Here is a 17,938-nt window from a genome sequence, read left to right on the forward strand (position 1 = left end):
AACATGCCCGTCTGTTCTATGCGCACATGGAAGGTATTACATTGGTGATTCGTCAGTCGAAACTGTACAGTTTTGAAAGGTGGGACACTGCGCCGTGGGACCTTTTTGCCCGTTGGGTATTGAGTACGCCGGTCGAGTAGGGATTTGAATCTATTCCCACCATCTGGTTAGGAGCACGGATTGTTCCAGTACTGCCTTTCATACAGGCTTGCAGGAAACACAGAGACCAAACGAAGTCCATTAAACCACTTTCTACCGCACTAATATCTGTTCTTCCAACATATCTCTCTAATCAATCTACAGACTATACAGACTAGATACAGCACCAAAGAGCAACTGTAATCTCCACGCATATAGAGCTAGGTACCTAAACCATCATCAAGACTCCCCCTCTCCCTCCCCAACCCCATAAACAACCGCAAACGGATCCTCCGTCCCATCGCGATACACCCACTCATACTCCAAACCCTTGGCAATCCTCTCCGCAACCTCCAACCCATACACCCTACTCACCCACCCAAACACCACATCCATGCCCGCACTCACCCCCGATGAGCTCCACACGTTCCCATCGACCACCCACCGTGCCCGCGCCACCCACTGCACCGCCGGATACGCAGCGCTAATCTCACGGAACGCCATCTTGTTCGTGGTCGCGCGGCGGCCGTCCAGCACGCCCGCGCGCGCCGCCAGCGTCGCCCCCGTGCACACGGTAACCAGGTACTGCAGGCGCGGGAAGACGTCGCGGATGAAGGACACGGCGGGGGCGGTGGCGGCGAGGTCGCGCGTGCCCAGGCCGCCTGGGACGAGGAGGACGTCCAGGTCTGTGGGTGGGGAGGAGAAGGTGTGGGTGGGCTGGATGAGTTGGCCTGTTGCGCTGGGGTGGAGGGGGGATTTGGTGCTGGTGGGCGTGAGGGTGTCGGCCAGAACGGAGATGGTGAGCGGGTGCGTCCAGGAGAGGGTGTTGAGGATGTCGAGGGGGCCGAAGGCATCGAGGCCTTGGAAGCCGGGGAAGATGATGAGGCCGATGTGGAGGGGAGGGGGATTCATCTTGTCTTGGTGTATCTGGTGGATTGGGTGTTGATGATGATGTGTATGAGGTATAGGGATTGGAGTCGGGCTTTTATAGATGAGGGGTTGAATCTTACGTGAGATCGTTTCTCTCGCTCGTGTGTATGTCTCTCTTTAGGACAGGCTGGCACTTTATGAGTATTCCGAGGTGTGTTGTCTGATCTTTATAGCTTAGTACATGCCGAGTTCATACACGCTCCATGACAGTAGATGTTATCAACAGGTCTGGGTATAGTTCGTAGCAACTCCTATGAATCCCATCGTATTCAGCCCAATAAGCAACGTTGTACAACAGGACAGCTTTGTCTGTCGTACCGCAGTATGCAAGCATCTCCAGGTCGTGCGGGACATCCGGTCATGCCGGTGATGACAGTCGCAATCTACTTGTAACCGAACATGTTCCACTACATTCATTGACCTTCTTCAGTTTCTGCTACATCACATCGTGCACTCCATACCATATTCTGTATCGTCCAGCCAGTGCTATGCAACAAGCAAAAAAAGGCCAGCCCTTTGTCTACCATTTACAACTCCGAGACTCCAGGTCACACATGCATGACAATTATATACCACGAAAAAGAAGAAAGAAAATCATAAGACGAGGGACATCTCTCATAATCATGCGTGATCACCCATGTTGTGGATGCTAATGTCCATGCGATCCCGGACCTTGGGCGGCTCTTCTTGGTGGTGTTGCGAGCCGTGGTGCGTGTGGTTGAAGCTGACCTGAGGCACCTCGGACTCATCCGGACACGATGCCGGTACAATGTTGCCCTTGGCATCCAGCTTGACACCGTTGGCGGCAATCTGGAAATCCTTCTCACTGGCGAATCCGTGGGTGACAGCCTCCTTGGCACGGTCCAGCGCCTTGATCTTCCGTCCCTCTCCACGCACCTTCTCCAGGTGGTCAAAGTAGCCGTCTGATACGGGCGTGACGTAGTTGCCGCAGAACACACCGATCTCAAAGTTGCGCGGCTCCTCAAGGCCGTTCTCCCGTGCGATTTCGGCACAGGCGCCCTTCAGATCCGGCAGGGTCTGGTAGATCACACTGTCGGCCCCGATGTGCTTGGCAATGTCTTCCGCATTGCGGTTGTGCGCCACCAGCTCGCTCGGCGAGGCCAGATCGATACCGTAGATATGGGCGTGTCTATTAGCGAGTTAGTCAGGGACCCAACACGTTACAATCCAGCAGAACTTACGTAATTTCAGGAGAGCAGCTAGCAAAGTACACCTTCTTCGCGCCGGCTTCCCGAGCCATCGTAACAATCTCGCGACTCGTGGTACCACGCACGATGCTGTCGTCGACCAACAGGACATTTCGGTCCTTGAACTCGGCCTCCATGGCGTTCAGCTTGCGGCGGACACCCTTCTGGCGGATCTTCTGCTCGGGCATGATGAAGGTGCGGAAGATGTAGCGGTTCTTGACAAAGCCCTGGCAGTAGGGCTTGTCGAGATACCGCGCGACCGCAGCCGCAGATGTCGTAGACGTCTCGGGGATGGGAATGACCACGTCGATATCCTTGACGACCTCCGGACCCAGAACATCGAGAATGCGAGTGGCCAGACGGTCTCCCATCCGCTGACGACTCCGGTACACGCTGATGCCGTCGATGACGGAATCGGGGCGCGCAAAGTACACATACTCGAAGATATCCGGGGCGTAGGCCTTCTTGGGGGCCACCTGGCGGAAGACGGGCTCTCCGCCCTTGGGGATGATGACCGCCTCACCGGGCTGGATATCGCGAATGTTGGTGAATCCCAGCTGGTGCAGAGCCACTGACTCAGATGCCATCATGTAGTCGGTGCCGTCACCATCCAGGGAAGCTCTGGAACCCAAAACCAGAGGGCGGATACCGTATGAGTCACGGAAACCAAGCAGACCGAAGCCTGGAATAATATGAGCAATTGTATTTGAGAAGGTTGTTCAAATAGAGAACTTACCTGCGATCATGGCAGTGCAGGCCCAACCGCCCTCGCAACGCTGGTACATCCGGCTGAGCGCGGCAAAGACATCCTCGGTGTTGACCCGAGCCTTCTTAGTCTCGCTCAGCTCATCAGCGAAGATATTCAGCATCAGTTCGCTGTCACTGTCGGTGTTGATGTGACGGTGAGCCTCAAGGTCCAGATAACGCTTGAGCTCAGGGGCGTTGATCAGGTTTCCGTTGTGGGCCAGACAGATACCATAGGGGCTGTTCACGTAAAACGGCTGGGCCTCGGCGTTGGCACTGCTTCCGGCCGTAGGGTACCGCAGGTGACCGATACCCATGGGGCCGGGGAGATCCGCGACTCTGGCACCATCCTGGAACACCTTGGCCACCATGCCGTTCGACTTCAACTGGTATATGCGCCCACCGGCGGCGCAGGTGGCAATTCCAGCAGCATCCTGACCACGGTCTAGCGTAGAATTAGAGTCTATCGTCTATATATCGATTGATATCGGACAAGACTTACGTTGGAGGAGGTAGAGGGCCTCGTGGAGGTCGACGGCGGCGGAAGACGACGGGTTCGCCTGGATCAAAGCAATGATACCACACATTTTTCAGGATGGTCTGGGGTTCTGGGATAAACATGTGGTCAGTGAAGTGCAACAATGGACACATGCAGAACCCAATTGGACATGAACAGAGTATGTGATCAGGTCGGAAATTCTCCGCAAGAATGCTTAGGAAGTCTAACATCTATAATAAAAAAACCGAAATTCATCATAAAAAGAGGAGACATAAAACAGGACATATCAAAACCTGGGGAACGGAGATGGGTACTCACATGCTAAGCACACAGAGGGGTTGGCGGGGTGGTCGAAATAAAAAAAAAAAAAATTTCGGCACTTTTTCCTTTCTTCGGCAGTAGAAGTACAGAAGTCGAAGATTGCAGACAGACAGTGAAACCCGAGATTAGATCACGACATAACCAGAAAGGAATGAGGTGATTGAAAGGAGAGACTGCGCAGCGAGCGAGAGAGAGACACGCTCACGGAGGAATTGGAGGGAATGGGATCATGGTGAAAGAAAGAGTTAAGAAGAGAAGAGAAAGAGAGGAAGACCGTCCCGCCGTCGTTTTTTTTTTTGCCGCTCCACCGGGGGTGACTCAGCGGATGACTCAGCTTCTCCATATTTCCAAATTCGGAAGATATACTCCAACACATCAACACGTGGGTAGTACTAGTAGTGTCTCTATACTGCTGCTGAAGATACATGTCTCACTGCTCATTACTTCTTGTTTCTTTCTCTTTCAACTCACTCTCACTACAAACACAACCAGCACACACCACACATCATGTCTCACTTCAATGACCATCTGCGCTTTGTTTCTCTAGCCTCACTTCTTGCCTGGGGTTGTATACCTCCCTCACCTCTCCCCTCGTCTCAACTCACCTCCCAGGCCAATCCTTCTCTCTTCCAAACTCTCATCTCCCTATATCTTGTCCCATACGCAATCTTTCATCACTCTACTCGCTCTCCCCCCGAATCATTATGTATCGCTCGCGTTCAACCACCCTCCAGGGCGAGGACTCATACAGTGACACCGATAGCAGCGTCACCATACGGAACAGTCCCACGAACAGCCCCAGCCCAATCCAACTCGATCCGAATGAAGACTATTTCACCCGTACCTCCACCACAGACATTCAGGAGGTCGTGGACCTTACCGGAGATCCCCAGCATCTAGAAGAAGGCGACTACCTTCCCGACGAGGATTTGCAGATTAATAGTCAACCAGCGTCCCCTAATAGCAATGCTTCCGCCACCGAAAAACTCGACGTTGAAGAGATTTACATTGAGGGGATTCTTTACCGAGTGGGCCAATCCCTGGAGCTCCACGACAAGACATATCTTCGAGTGACGTCGATTTCGACCGACGTAAATGGGACAGTGGACTTCTTTGGCCGAAGATTAGAGAGAGCCCAAACCCACATCAGCACGTACATCCCCAGGTGGGAAAATGAGTTGGTTTGGATTGTTAATGAGACTGAAACCGTTCCTCTCACAGCAGTCAAGCGATTCGTCAAGATTAACTTTACAAACTTCTGCCATATTGAAAAAGACCAATTGAAGTCTGCAAACCCGACGGAGCTCTTCTGCCGCTTGAAGGAAGTCATTATCGGTGCTGAAGACGCGAAATATGATCTCTTTGCTAAGAAAGAGATCTCGGTGGAGTATCTGGCGTTCGAAGAAGCCGACATGGGGTTCAAATTTAAACCGTCCGTTCTTCGACATGCGTGGCGGGGACAGACGCATTTGTTCGGCGACAGAGCCAGAACACAAGCTCCGGTGGTTGTGCTTGACAATTTAGCTCCGGTAATAGACCTCACCGAGGAGGCTAATACACTGCAGCATTCCCGTCAGTATACCTTGGGGGATGCCTTCTGTGGCGCCGGCGGTGTATCTTGTGGTGCAAGAAAAGCCGGCCTTCATAACGAATGGGCTGTTGATGTATCTCAACATGCTCTTGAGACCTATGGTCTCAATTTCCCCACCACGGACTGTTGGCAGGCTGATGTCAACAGCTTCCTGAGTCTTAATCATGATTACCTCAAGGTTGACGTCCTTCATGGGTCGCCTCCCTGTCAGCCGTTCTCCCCGGCCCATACGAGAGCGGGTAGAGATGATGACGCCAACTCGGCGTGCATTTTTGTGAGCTTAAATCTGGTGAAGAAATTGAAGCCTCGGATCTACACGATGGAAGAGACCAGTGGGCTCGCAGCACAACAGCAACATAGCGATACCTTGTGTCGGGTAATCCTGGACTTCTTAGAAGTCGGGTACTCTGTCCGCTGGTCAATTCTCAACTGTATTGACTATGGAGTTCCCCAGTCTCGGAAAAGACTAGTTGTTATCGCCTCCGGGTATGGTTTTCCTGACGTTTCTCTTGTTTTGTGGGCTTCAGACTGACTTAGCTAGACCCGGAGAAAGGCTTCCGCCTTTGCCTAGACCGACCCATGGGCCCAGGCGAGGCCTCCAACCCTTTACCACTATCGGCCAGGTGATTTCGAGAATTCCGCCCGGGGCACCGGATCATGACGTCCAGGGGGCTGAAAGCCGTGGTATACAACGCGCACCGTATGATCCGAACCGACAAGCGCGGTGCATCACGACTGGAGGCGGCGACGGCAACTATCACCCATCTGGCCTGCGAGGGTATACCAACCGTGAACTGGCATGTTTGCAGACGTTTCCGCTGGATTATCAGTTTGGAGCGCGAGAAGTCCGGAAGCAGATTGGCAACGCCGTGCCTCCCGCCCTGGCCGAGGCATTGTATCGCGAAATCATTCACAGCCTGTGGGAGACCGATAGAGAGGCAGTGAGAGAGACTGGATCTTGATCGGTTTGTGGTCGCTGACTTGATGCGCCGATTCGTTGCAATTTGTTGAGGCTAGCGCAATGATCGGCCAACCACATGCATGGGTGAGCCTGGGTTAACCGCGGAATCCCACGATGCCGTCCGACCGCGGACGGATGGGAATGGCAACCAAGGGGATTGCAATGGAAGGTGAGGTTGTCTCTGTCTCAATATGGGAGAGAGCATAACGCAGAGGAGAATTGGTGAGGCAATTGATGAGAAATCTATGTTGATCGGGGTCAACGTCAACATCACGCATCTAGTTAACCGAGAGCAAACAATACTAGGAGCTGTAGTCGGGATACCGCCGACGATCGCATTTCAGAATTGAGTTGCATGATCCGAGATCGGGGTGCTCAAAGCACATTGGAGTAGCTGGTACTAAGGATTGTAGTAGAAATTGTAGTAACAACAGTAATGACCCCCCGGGGGAGCCGGGAATAACCGACCATAACAAAAACGGCCCTCGGTCCAACGTATGAAGTCACGCTTTTCCCTCCCTCCCCTTCCACCCTTCTTCTCCCACTTACTTCTCTTCTCTTCTCTTCCTCTTCCTCCTCCACTCTCCCTCCTCCCCTTGTCTCCTTCTCTTCTCATCCCGTCTCTACTTGGTACATTCTTCTCATCATGTCTGCCTCCTGTTCGGCGTTGAGACGGCTGACCCACAGGTCTCCCCGCACTTTGCAGTCCCGCATTTCCTCCGTCTCCAGACTCTCGCCGTCTTTCGCTCGCACCTCTCTCTCCTCCATCAATTCTGCCGCCCCTCGTGTCTCGCGCTTTTCGACCATGGCTCCTCTTCAAAGCGGTGCTCCCGTCCCTCCGGCGGCCGACAAGGCCTACGATCCGGAGATCAAGGACATGGCCGATTATATCCACAACTACAACGTGAACTCCGATCTGGCCGTAAGTTACCCTCTCCCAAAAAATCAATTGAACCAGAGGTGAACCCCGTCTAACCCGTCTAGTTCGACACTGCTCGTCTGGTCTTCCTCGATACCCTGGGCTGCGGTCTGGAGGCCCTCAAGTTCAAGGAGTGCGCCAAGCTCCTCGGTCCCGTGGTGGAGGGCACCGTCGTGCCCAACGGAACCCGCGTGCCGGGTACCCCGTACCAGCTCGACCCCGTCAATGGCGCCTTCAACATTGGTGCCATGATCCGCTGGCTCGACTACAATGACTGCTGGCTGGCCGCCGAATGGGGTCATCCCTCCGACAACCTGGGTGGTATCCTCGCCGTGGCCGACTGGATCACCCGCACCAACCGCGCCGGAGGAAACATCGCCGGCGGCAAGATCTTCACCGTCAAGGACGTCCTCGAGGCCATGATCAAGGCCCATGAGATTCAGGGTGTTCTCGCGCTCGAGAACTCCTTCAACAAGGTCGGTCTTGACCACGTCGTCCTGGTCAAGGTCGCCACCACCGCCGTCGTCTCCAAGATGCTCGGCCTCACCGAGAAGCAGACCGCCGATGCCATCACCCAGGCCTGGGTGGACGGCCAGAGCCTGCGCACCTACCGTCACTCCCCCAACACCATGTCCCGCAAGTCGTGGGCCGCCGGTGACGCCTGCCAGCGCGCCGTCAACCTCGTCCTCAAGGTGCAGAAGGGTGAGGGTGGTCTCCACACCGTCCTCTCCGCTCCCGTCTGGGGCTTCTACGATGTGCTCTTCAAGGGCAAGAAGTTCCAGTTCCAGCGTCCCTATGGCAGCTACGTCATGGAGAACGTCCTCTTCAAGGTTTCCTACCCTGGTAAGTCGCCCATCCTTACTCCAGCCAAGCAACGCTGATGAGAGTCCAGCCGAGTTCCACTCCCAGACCGCCATTGAGGCCGCCCAGATCATCAACAAGAAGCTCGCCGCCATGGGCAAGTCCGCCAAGGACATCAAGGAGATCACCAACCGCACGCACGAGGCCTGCATCCGCATCATCGACAAGCAGTTCAAGGCCATGGACAACTTTGCGGACCGTGACCACTGCGTCCAGGTACGTCATCCTGTAGCATCAAGTTGCACTTCCTGACATCGGCTAATGACATGATAGTACATGGTCGCCACCATGCTGGCCTTCAACCGCCTGACCGCCGCCGACTACGCTGATGGCTCCGAAGCCGCCACCTCTCCTCTGGTCGAAGACCTGCGCAAGCGCATCTCCTGCGTGGAGGACCCCCAGTACACCAAGGACTACCATGACCCCAGCAAGCGCACCATCCCCAACGCCCTCACCGTCACCCTCAACGACGGCACCGTGCTGGAGGAGGTCGCCGTCGAGGCCCCGCTCGGCCACCGTCTCCGTCGCGAGGAGGCTAAGCCCGAGATCCTCGCCAAGTACAAGCGTCACCTCGAGGCGCACTTCGACCAGGCACGGATTGACCAGCTGGTTAACCTCGGCTGGGACCGTGCTGCCCTTGAGGCCACGGAGATCGACAAGTACGTCGACCTGTACGTGAAGGATAAGATGGTTGCTGCCGCCTAGGGCACAAAATTAGACTGTGATTTATGTTAGATACTCCATGTGAAATGCTCAGTTGTTTTTATAGCCGTGCCGTGCTTTGCCCATACCTGATAGAAGATGTTTAAACTGTCTCAAAGAAACAAGATGTCAAAAAAATAAGAAGGAAAAACAATGAGGTCCTGCCCGGATTCGAACCGGGGCTACCGGAATCAGAATCCGGGGTCCTAACCGCTAGACTACAGAACCAGTGGTTGTTGAGGCCGGTTTTTATTTGACTAGATGAGACACGGCTATTTGTGGTTCAATAAACCAGTCAAATATCACTGATTTGGGTCTTCTATTGCTGGATGGTGGTCTAGTAGCTGGATATAGATGACCTGGTGCATAATTTGGTGCTTTGCTACGTGGTGTGGTTGAATGGGAATGTTTACCCTGTCCTCGGAAATATATATCGTGGCCTCAGGAAATATACCATCATTGAAACACAGTACCAATGTAACATTCTGCCCAGCTCAGGAAGAATGTCCAAGCAACCGAGAGATCCAAGGTGATGCGAGAAGTTTATCCCCGTGATTCACAGTCTCATACCCAACAGAATGCGGTAGGATGGCGGTCTAGCAATTGTCTTCAGTCATATTACTGACATCTGCACCATGCAGCGCCGCGCATCGCAGAACACACCCAGATAGGTAACAAGCAACGACGTTCGAAAATCTCCCGGCACTAGAAGAGGAACAGAATGGATTCTTACTCCTATGGCTTGCATGCACCCGGCGAAGCGGGTTGTTTTCCGAGCCTATAATGGGCAGCATCAACTATGTGTCAATTAACAAGACGAAAGGAAGACCAACACAGGTTCTCAACAGGTACTATTGAAACAACAAAGTAAGCTTACATGTAGCCACTTTGGGGACTCGTTCTAGATATAAAAGTAGTCAGTTCACGGCCATTCTTCCTTCCCATACATCTACTTAGTCTTTAATCTTGTTGCATGCCCGCAACCCTAACCTAGGACCTTTGATTGTTCCAGGTGAAACAGCTTCGTTCTCATCATGACGTGAACCTAGCCAGGACCAGCTCCAACCTGCCTAGCTCAAGTGTCGCATGGTTGCAGCGCATGGTTGGATCTCACAGGTAACAAACATGTCCCCATTCCGACCGCCGGATATGCTGGTCCATGCCACAACCAAGTATATCCCAATCAATATTGCACCCAACACAGTCTGCTGGTCTCCCAGAAGGTTAAAAGCAAAAGGCAGCTGATCCTCCCTCACTTCCTCGTGCCTCAGGGTGAGAAGCAGGGAAGTCGCCCAAATGGCTCGATCTCAAACATTCCAAAAGATAGTGATCGCGTCGACGCTTCTCCTATTGTTAATCTGTCTTTGGTCATCACTGCCGTCAGATTATAGCCCAGAATTACGAGTGAGTGACCCGTGCTCTATGTCTGCAAGTCATCGTTGCTGACCCCTTAGTCGGACCAGGCAAATCGCGAGGGCATAAGCGAAGCTATAGAGAGTGAGGAATCCCTCGATGCTGTGCGCTTGCACGGCTTCTGCAACCAAGGGGCTCCTGCGACTGCAGGATGCGGTCCGCTCGAATGCAACGGGACTATAGGTGTTCAACGGAGTTTCCATCTATACGACAACATCACCGCCGTTGCAGAGACTCTCCAGTCTCATCCCATGATAGAGGACGACGCAAAAGACATAGGACCATCTTACGAGGAATGGGTCAGCTCTAAGTGGGCCCGACTCGCAGGCTCAATCGTCTGGCTTCCTGAGCAGGGCGTGTATCTTGCCATCACCCGCGTGGTCTACTCGCCATCCGGCATACTGCACTGGCCGACTATGAGCTTTCTCAGGGCGCAGGTCTTCGACGAGGAGTGGAAAGAACTAGAAGGCTACACTCTCAACTGGAACGGCAATGATATGTCCTTCCCAGCAACTCTGGACATCCCGACGCCATGGGAGAAAGGCGGCGGGTTCTTCGGCCCCGAGGACCCCCGAGTGATTCTGGAAGAGAACGCTCCCGGCGCAGAGCCGGTGGTAGTCTTCAATATGAGAATCCAAGCCGAGGGCTGGCCGCGTGCAATGTACATACACCGACCGTTCTCCCGTTTCACAACGGTGTTGACCATCCAGAACGAAGACAGGGCTATAGCCGAGAAGAACTGGGCCCCGTTCTTCCTGCCAGACAGCCATTCCACAGCCCCCGTTGAGCCGGGCCGCTACCTGCACTTCGTCTACAGCATGAAACCCCTATGCGTGCTCCGCTGCAGCCTCCTCAGCGGCGACTGCGACTGGGTTTTCAAACAGGAATTCCCCGCTACTCTACCCGAAGGCCGCCACATCGACGGCAACATGCGCGGCGGCACCAACTTCGTTCCCCTGCCTTCCAGCACATCTGCACTGCGTCTCTATGCCAGTTTCCCGCGAACGCATATCCACGGCGTCTGCGTAGACAACGCAATCTACCGCCCGGAGCTGGTGGTTCTTACTGTCGCAGATGGCCCGGGGTTTTCCATAGCGTATGCGAGTGGGCCGGTTGATTTTGGTTCTGCGGTTCTCGACGAGACGGCCCGGAGCAACCCCTGTGCGGAGGGGCATATTCTCATCGCCAATAGTATTCCGCGCTGGGAGCGCCAACACGGCTCTGATGTAATGACGCTGTCTCTGAGTGTCGCGGATCGGACGGTGCAGATTGTCCATTTATATGGCGTCATGGAGTTTCTGGATGGGTTGCCGTTTTTGGAGGCGTATGAGCGCAATGCTGCCGATGTGGAGAGTGAATTAGGTTCACCGTGGTCTGTGTCAGGTTACCAGGCCATTATTTGCTCGATAGAGGCTGCAGCGAATGTGCAGGTGTGAGCAAAGCTTACACCAGGGAAGGCTATGGGCACGAAGATACGAGTGACAGAGCAGAGTATAGGCCATTGGCCGATCTGGGCTTGTCTATATAAGTCTGTCCGGGAGAGGACTTCCAGTCAGGTCTGAGAAAGAAGAACCATCGGCCTTTACTGCGTTGTTTACCCTCGACACATTCATGAGCGATACCATCTAGCAGAACCGTGGTGAAGAGTCTACCCCATGGAGCCGAACGATCTATCACGGTATCGAAAGAAGGCAATGACTGGTCGCGGAGAAAGATACACAGCAGATCGAGTTTGCCTGTGCGGTTCCTGGTCTTCCTTATGGCTTGGTGCATATGCAGAACTCCAAGATAGTCGAGATTCAATGTATCGAAATGGCCGGTTCTGCTGACTTGCATCCACGTGGGTTTCCGTACCGCACAGCGAAACTCATTCCAATCTTGAAGTTGGCAGATGATATCACGACGTTGGTCTGATGGCAGATGGTTGGATTGGAGACGACTACAGTCTTAACGAACCTGATGGTGAACCGATGTAAGGCTTGGATGGTGTATGTGCCATCGTACACCAACCAGCCTACTTAAGCATACCGGTCCTGTAACTAGGAATCTAAGATGTTCACTCAATAATACTGTTTATGCTCTAAGCTAGAAACGAGAGAATGACTATTCTGGCTGATTTTGTTCTACTGACTCAGTAATTTCCAGGGACGGTGTTATCCCTAGCCATAGTGGTAAAGCATGTCTCCAGTGATAGCCCCATCAAACACGTTATTAACAGCCACAGGTACTAGTTTATCTCCTCGCCTCTGTCGGATACGACATACTGTTTCACCCTCTGGCCAACTACCCCGGCCCCAAGCTGCGAGCCGCCAGTCTGACCCCCTATCTCTGGGCCCTGATCAGCGGCAGACACCATACCTCCGTCTCAGACCTCCATCGGCAATACGGCCCAGTCGTGCGAATCGCCCCCAACAAACTGTCCTACATCACCCCACAAGCATGGAAAGACATCTACGGCCACAAAAAAGCCAACGAGCCCGAAATGGCCAAGGACGCCAAATGGCAGGTTGCCGATCCCAACTCGCCATCCACCCGCGAGCAACACGGCCATTATCGGAGGCTCTTTTCGAATGGGTTCTCGAACCGGTCCTTGCGCGAGCAGGAGCCCCTGTTGCAGGGCTACATAGACATGCTGATGGACGGGCTGGAACGGGCGGCCCGCGACAAACACCCGGTTGATATTGTCCAGTGGTTCAACTGGACGATTTTCGACATCATCGGCGATCTGACGTTTGGCGAATCGTTCGAGTGTCTGGAAAAGGCCACCCTTCATCCGTGGGTTGGCAATATGTTCCAAGCGATCAAGGGGAACATGCTTATCCGGGTCATGCAGGAGACTCCGGGTCTGGGGCCGTATACGGCTGGTATCCTTCGGTATGTCCTCCCGGGCAAGGCGTTGAAGAAGAGGGAGGCACATTTCCAGTATACAAGGGAGAAGGTCAACCGGCGACTGGGCAACTTGAGTCCGCGGTCTGACTTTATGGACCATGTGCTGCATCAGCCGGAAGGACGGGGCTTGACGTCTCCCGAGCTCCTGAGTAACTCGTCGCTGCTTATTATGGCTGGGAGCGAGACAACGGCCACGCTGCTTTCTGGAGCGGTGTATCTGCTCCTGACGAATCCGGGGAAGATGCAGAAGCTCGTGGATGAGCTGAGCACCGTATTTCCCGGTGGTAGCATGGTCAATATTAAATCGACCAGCCGTCTCACTTATCTCCCCGCTGTGATCGAGGAGACTCCGGCTCTACCCGCTGCTTGCTGTTGGGATTCCTCGCGTTGTACCGGATGGAGGCTGGGTTATCGATGGACAGTATGTACCGGGTGGAGTATGTGTATGGACTAGCCCGGGTGGTACTATAGGCTGACGTGCATGATATTCACAGACTTCCGTAGCTGTGCATCATTTGGCCGCGTATCACTCGCCGCTGAATTTTGAGCAGCCGGAGGATTTCATTCCAGAGCGGTTTATCGATACTTCGGCGTTTCAAGATCAGCGGGACGTCTTGCAGCCTTTTAGCGTTGGGCCACGGAACTGTATTGGGAAGAAGTATGTCCCTTGGGAAGGCAATGAGCTTCATTGACGGTATACAGCTTGGCGTACGCAGAGACCAGACTCATCCTGGCGAGGCTGTTTTCTCAGTTTGAACTGGAGTTGATGTCGGAGTCTGATGGTTGGATTGATCAACGGACATATGTGATCTGGGAAAAGCCTCCCATGTATGTTGGTTTAACTCGAAGACAGGGCGCATAGGGTGATTCGTAGATACGACTTATATGAGCTGTTCATCTTGTGCAAGGCCCAACCCAGACAACTTCTACTTAAGCGTGCGCAGAATCTTGACGTGCAGTCCATGGCTTCCATCCAAGTGTGGCAATGGGTGTTGAATAATCTACATGAACCGCCGAACAAGCATCGTTTACATTGTGTTGGTGGTGGTGTATCGGAGCGGCGGACAGCTGCTATCTGAATAATATAAGAGCCCCGCATCATCCATTTCTTACCCGATATTCTGTGCTACGGAGAATTTCTCGCTCTTCACCTCTCACCCTCTATCATGGCATCCAAAAACAACCACTTTGTGCTACCGGACAGTACACCAAGATCTAGCAAATTGACCATCAACATAGCCGGTTTCCACGTGCACCTTTACGGGGTCCAGGAATTATCTGCCCAACAGCGGGAGGACACCACCGTCTTGTTCCATATCCACGGCCGGACAAGAACGTACAAAGATGCCGAACCAATAGCCCACCAGCTTCTTTTTGGAATAAGAGAAAGAGGGGACTCCAACAAAGGCCTCGTGGTGGCGACTTTGGATAATCGCAACCACGGTTCCAGAGCAGTCAGTCTATGCCTATCCCCTGCTTTCTGGATCATGTAAATTGGTTGATAAGGATGCTGACTGTGCTCAGATTGATTCAATCGCAATGTAAGCAGCACGGTTTCTGTCTAAGGTACATGGGTTGACAGTCAATGCAGCCAGGACTGGAAGGGGGGAAATATCCAACATGCGTATGAACACTGTGGTAACCCGGATGAGATCAAAACTGACAGGATACAGACAAGACATGCTGTCCACAATTGGTATGTCTCCCAAAAGAGCAAGCCGACGTTATCTTATATATGTACCACAGATGGAACCGTCGTCGACATCAAACTGGTCATGAAATACCTCGCGTCTTATGTCGACGGCATTTTCCATCCGACCCAGTTCATAGTGACCGGTATCTCCCTGGGAGGCCACATCACCTGGAACATGCTCGCCGAGGAACCCTCTATCGCTGGCGCTATCATCATCGTCGGATCGCCCAACCTCACTGATATGCTCGTGGAACGCCTGGGATACGCCTCCCTATCCGACATACCAGAGAACACGAAGGAGTGGCCGAGGTCCATCGAACGACTATATCGAGAGCGCGACCAGGCGCTTGAAATAATAGTGGGCAAGAAGATTCTGATATTGAATGGGGCTCTCGATACCCTGGTCCCCAGTAAATTCACAGACCCCTGGGTTGCAAAGTACGCGCACCAGAACGACGTCAAGTTTATCGTCCAGGAAGATTGTGGGCATTGTTTGTCATTCCGCATGATGGAGGAGATGGTGGAATGGGTAGCACAGATTTTAGTATAGTTCAGGATCGGTTGTAGTACTTGCTCCTTTCCTGCTTTCTGGGTCAGATCTCGATAAAAATGAGCCTTTTGATATCTACTGAGCTTTCCAGCTAGCCTGACATTCTCAACGCTGAACTCCGTTCACCCGGGCTCCTACTGTACTGGATTTCCCTTTCCCCTCCGACGATTTGTGGACATACACTCCGTATGGGCTCGGCGGCTCGTCCCGGATGCCTGCGGAACCCCGATCCGATATACAATACAAAGTCTGCTACCCCAGTCGATGCCGGTTCGGTTCGGGCTTTGTGTAATCAGCCTTCACTACAGAATCGGCTGCCACTTACTAAAACCGCTGATCAGCAGCAAATCGACGATCCATGGTTTAGACCCCTCCTGTGGTGCTCCGCATTCGGCATCCACATTACCACCGCCTGCAACTCTGCGCATTGCATCACTTCCGCAACTCCGCAACCCAATGCAAAGAATCATGTCCAAGAACTACGCAAAAGTCCTCGACTTCTGGTTCGGCCCCAAGGGCTCCCCCGGCTACCTCCAGCCAAAGTCCTTCTGGTACGGCAGTCCTTCCGACGACGCCCACGTCCGGAAGCACCTGAGCCGGGACTACGAAGCCGCCAAGAGTGGCTCGTTGGATTTATGGAGGGAAGAAGGACAGGGCGAAGGCGCTCTGGCACTTATCATCCTCCTCGATCAAGTTCCGCGCAACATCTTCCGTGACACTCCGCAGGCGTACGCGACGGATTCCCAGGCGTTGACGGTTGCGCGGTATGCGGTGGACCGCGGCTGGGACAAGGGCTTGCCTACTGTTCAACGACGGTATATGTACTCTCCTTTTAATCATTCGGAGGATTTGAAGGATCAGGAGATGTCGGTGAGGCTGTTTACGGAGCTGGGGGATAGCTATCATCTGCATTGGGCAAAGGACTTTTATGAACAGATCAAGAAAAATGGGAGGTTTGTGCATCGGGACCGGATTTTGGGCAGGTAATAGCGAGACTCTCGTTGTATTTACTGACTGCTATCAATAAGAGGGATCTAAGCTGCTAGACCAAGAAGCGGGGTAGTAAGATAGCTCCATTGCACCATCTGTCCACATCACCCAGGGACCAACCTGCACGACTACTAGAGGTACCATGCCACCTGCAAAGATCATCTGTGTCATTGGCGCAACAGGGAATCAAGGCGGCTCAGTCGCCCGTCGTTTCCTCCAAGACCCAAGCTATCATGTCCGCGGCATCACTCGCAACCCCTCGTCCCCCGCAGCGCAGCAGCTGTCCGCCGCAGGAGTCGAAGTCATTGGAGCTGATCTGGACGACGTCAACAGCCTGGTGGCTGCATTCCATGGGGCGAACGTCATATTCAGCGTGACCAACTACTGGGAGCCTTTCTTCCGACCAGACTGTCGAGCCAAAGCCGCAGAGCTGGGAATCTCGTGTCGGCGGTACGCCTACGATGTCGAGCTCCAGCAAGGAAAGAATATCGCCGATGCTGCCGCGCAGACGGTTAATTCCCTCGATGAAAATGGCTTCATTGTATCGACTCTGAGTCACGCCAAAGAATGTAGCGGGGGCCGGTTCTCAGAACTGTATCATTTCGATGCAAAGGCTGAAGTCTTCCCCGGGTATGTGAATGCACAGTATCCGGAGCTGGCGAGGAAGATGTCCTGTGTGCAGACCGGGTATTTCATGTCAAGCTATAAGCTGTTCCCGGAGGGGTATTTGCGGAAGGTAAGACCAATCTTCTGCCGACTGCTCTCTGTATCGTGGCTAACTCACTTCATAAGACGACCAAGGATGGAAAGGTCTCATTTGAAATGACCTTTACCACTTCACCAGATGCACCGGTTCCTCACCTCGACGTCAACGGAGACACGGGTAACTTTGTCTACGCGGTGTCGAAAATGCCTCCGGGAAAGAGCTACATGGCCTGCGGGACGACGTGCAGCTGGACGGAGTATATGCGCATCTGGGGGGAAGTAAACTCCATTCCGGCCTGTTATCGGCAGATCACCTTGGAGGAGCTCATTGCCCAGGCGCCGGACCCCGAGTTTGGCCGCGAAGTCGGCGATATGTTTTCATATTCTACAGAGCCGGGCTATGATGGGAATGATAAGAGTCTGTTGACTGCATTGGATATACGAAATGTAAGTGATGACATCTGGGCCAGAAGAACAGAAAGAGACAGCTGACTGATATAGGCGGGAATTGACTGTCCGATGACCAGCTTGAAGGAGTGGATGGAGAAAGAAGACTGGTCGCAGGTTCTATGAATGTGATTCAGTGCTTGTCATCAAACGTACGCAAAATGCGATTGCGTGTGTGCAACTGGCAGAAGAGAGCAGGATGAGCTTCGGAAGTTTTGTACAGGTGCTCCTCATACTACTGAAAATGTGCACATTACCATACCCTGGGACTATATCCGCCGTCTGTGTAGATAACCAATCCTGAAGACTCGCCCATGCTCGACGAATAGCTCTTTCGTGAGACATTCTCCCAGAAGCCATACAAGCAGTAGGAAACA

At 53.3% G+C, this 17,938-nt stretch overlaps 6 protein-coding genes and 1 non-coding gene across 7 annotated transcripts; 4 read left to right on the forward strand and 3 right to left on the reverse strand.

Annotated features, from left to right (window-relative positions):
- Positions 1-378: 378 nt before the first annotated feature.
- ATEG_07088 (DJ-1/PfpI family protein) lies at positions 379-1,050 on the reverse strand (the record flags this gene model as incomplete). Its single annotated transcript, XM_001209774.1, has 1 exon — positions 379-1,050. One exon carries the CDS (start codon positions 1,048-1,050, stop codon positions 379-381), a length of 672 nt encoding a protein of 223 aa, XP_001209774.1.
- A 639-nt stretch (positions 1,051-1,689) lies between these two features.
- On the reverse strand, positions 1,690-3,607 carry ATEG_07089 (amidophosphoribosyltransferase; the record flags this gene model as incomplete). Its single annotated transcript, XM_001209775.1, has 4 exons — positions 1,690-2,218; positions 2,271-2,958; positions 3,013-3,465; positions 3,523-3,607. The coding sequence occupies 4 exons, from the start codon at positions 3,605-3,607 to the stop codon at positions 1,690-1,692; spliced, it is 1,755 nt and encodes a 584-aa protein (XP_001209775.1).
- A 937-nt stretch (positions 3,608-4,544) lies between these two features.
- On the forward strand, positions 4,545-6,393 carry ATEG_07090 (DNA cytosine methyltransferase; the record flags this gene model as incomplete). Its single annotated transcript, XM_001209776.1, has 2 exons — positions 4,545-5,917; positions 5,973-6,393. The coding sequence occupies 2 exons, from the start codon at positions 4,545-4,547 to the stop codon at positions 6,391-6,393; spliced, it is 1,794 nt and encodes a 597-aa protein (XP_001209776.1).
- Positions 6,394-7,038: 645 nt separating this feature from the next.
- ATEG_07091 (putative 2-methylcitrate dehydratase) lies at positions 7,039-8,877 on the forward strand (the record flags this gene model as incomplete). Its single annotated transcript, XM_001209777.1, has 4 exons — positions 7,039-7,314; positions 7,377-8,154; positions 8,204-8,388; positions 8,446-8,877. 4 exons carry the CDS (start codon positions 7,039-7,041, stop codon positions 8,875-8,877), a joined length of 1,671 nt encoding a protein of 556 aa, XP_001209777.1.
- A 153-nt stretch (positions 8,878-9,030) lies between these two features.
- Positions 9,031-9,102, reverse strand: ATEG_10518. The gene has a single exon. It is a non-coding gene; the product is annotated as a tRNA-Gln (tRNA).
- Positions 9,103-10,170: 1,068 nt separating this feature from the next.
- Positions 10,171-11,723, forward strand: ATEG_07092 (uncharacterized protein; the record flags this gene model as incomplete). The annotated part of the gene is made up of 2 exons (XM_001209778.1): positions 10,171-10,278; positions 10,329-11,723. 2 exons carry the CDS (start codon positions 10,171-10,173, stop codon positions 11,721-11,723), a joined length of 1,503 nt encoding a protein of 500 aa, XP_001209778.1.
- A 742-nt stretch (positions 11,724-12,465) lies between these two features.
- On the forward strand, positions 12,466-17,687 carry ATEG_07093 (uncharacterized protein; the record flags this gene model as incomplete). The annotated part of the gene is made up of 12 exons (XM_001209779.1): positions 12,466-12,474; positions 12,512-13,597; positions 13,671-13,834; positions 13,879-14,004; positions 14,039-14,223; positions 14,416-14,630; positions 14,850-15,360; positions 15,511-16,289; positions 16,466-16,710; positions 16,743-17,145; positions 17,202-17,561; positions 17,616-17,687. 12 exons carry the CDS (start codon positions 12,466-12,468, stop codon positions 17,685-17,687), a joined length of 4,155 nt encoding a protein of 1,384 aa, XP_001209779.1.
- Positions 17,688-17,938: the final 251 nt, after the last annotated feature.

The sequence above is a fragment of the Aspergillus terreus genome, genomic scaffold (genome assembly GCF_000149615.1).
Source record: "Aspergillus terreus NIH2624 scaffold_10 genomic scaffold, whole genome shotgun sequence".
Lineage (NCBI taxonomy): Eukaryota > Fungi > Ascomycota > Eurotiomycetes > Eurotiales > Aspergillaceae > Aspergillus > Aspergillus terreus.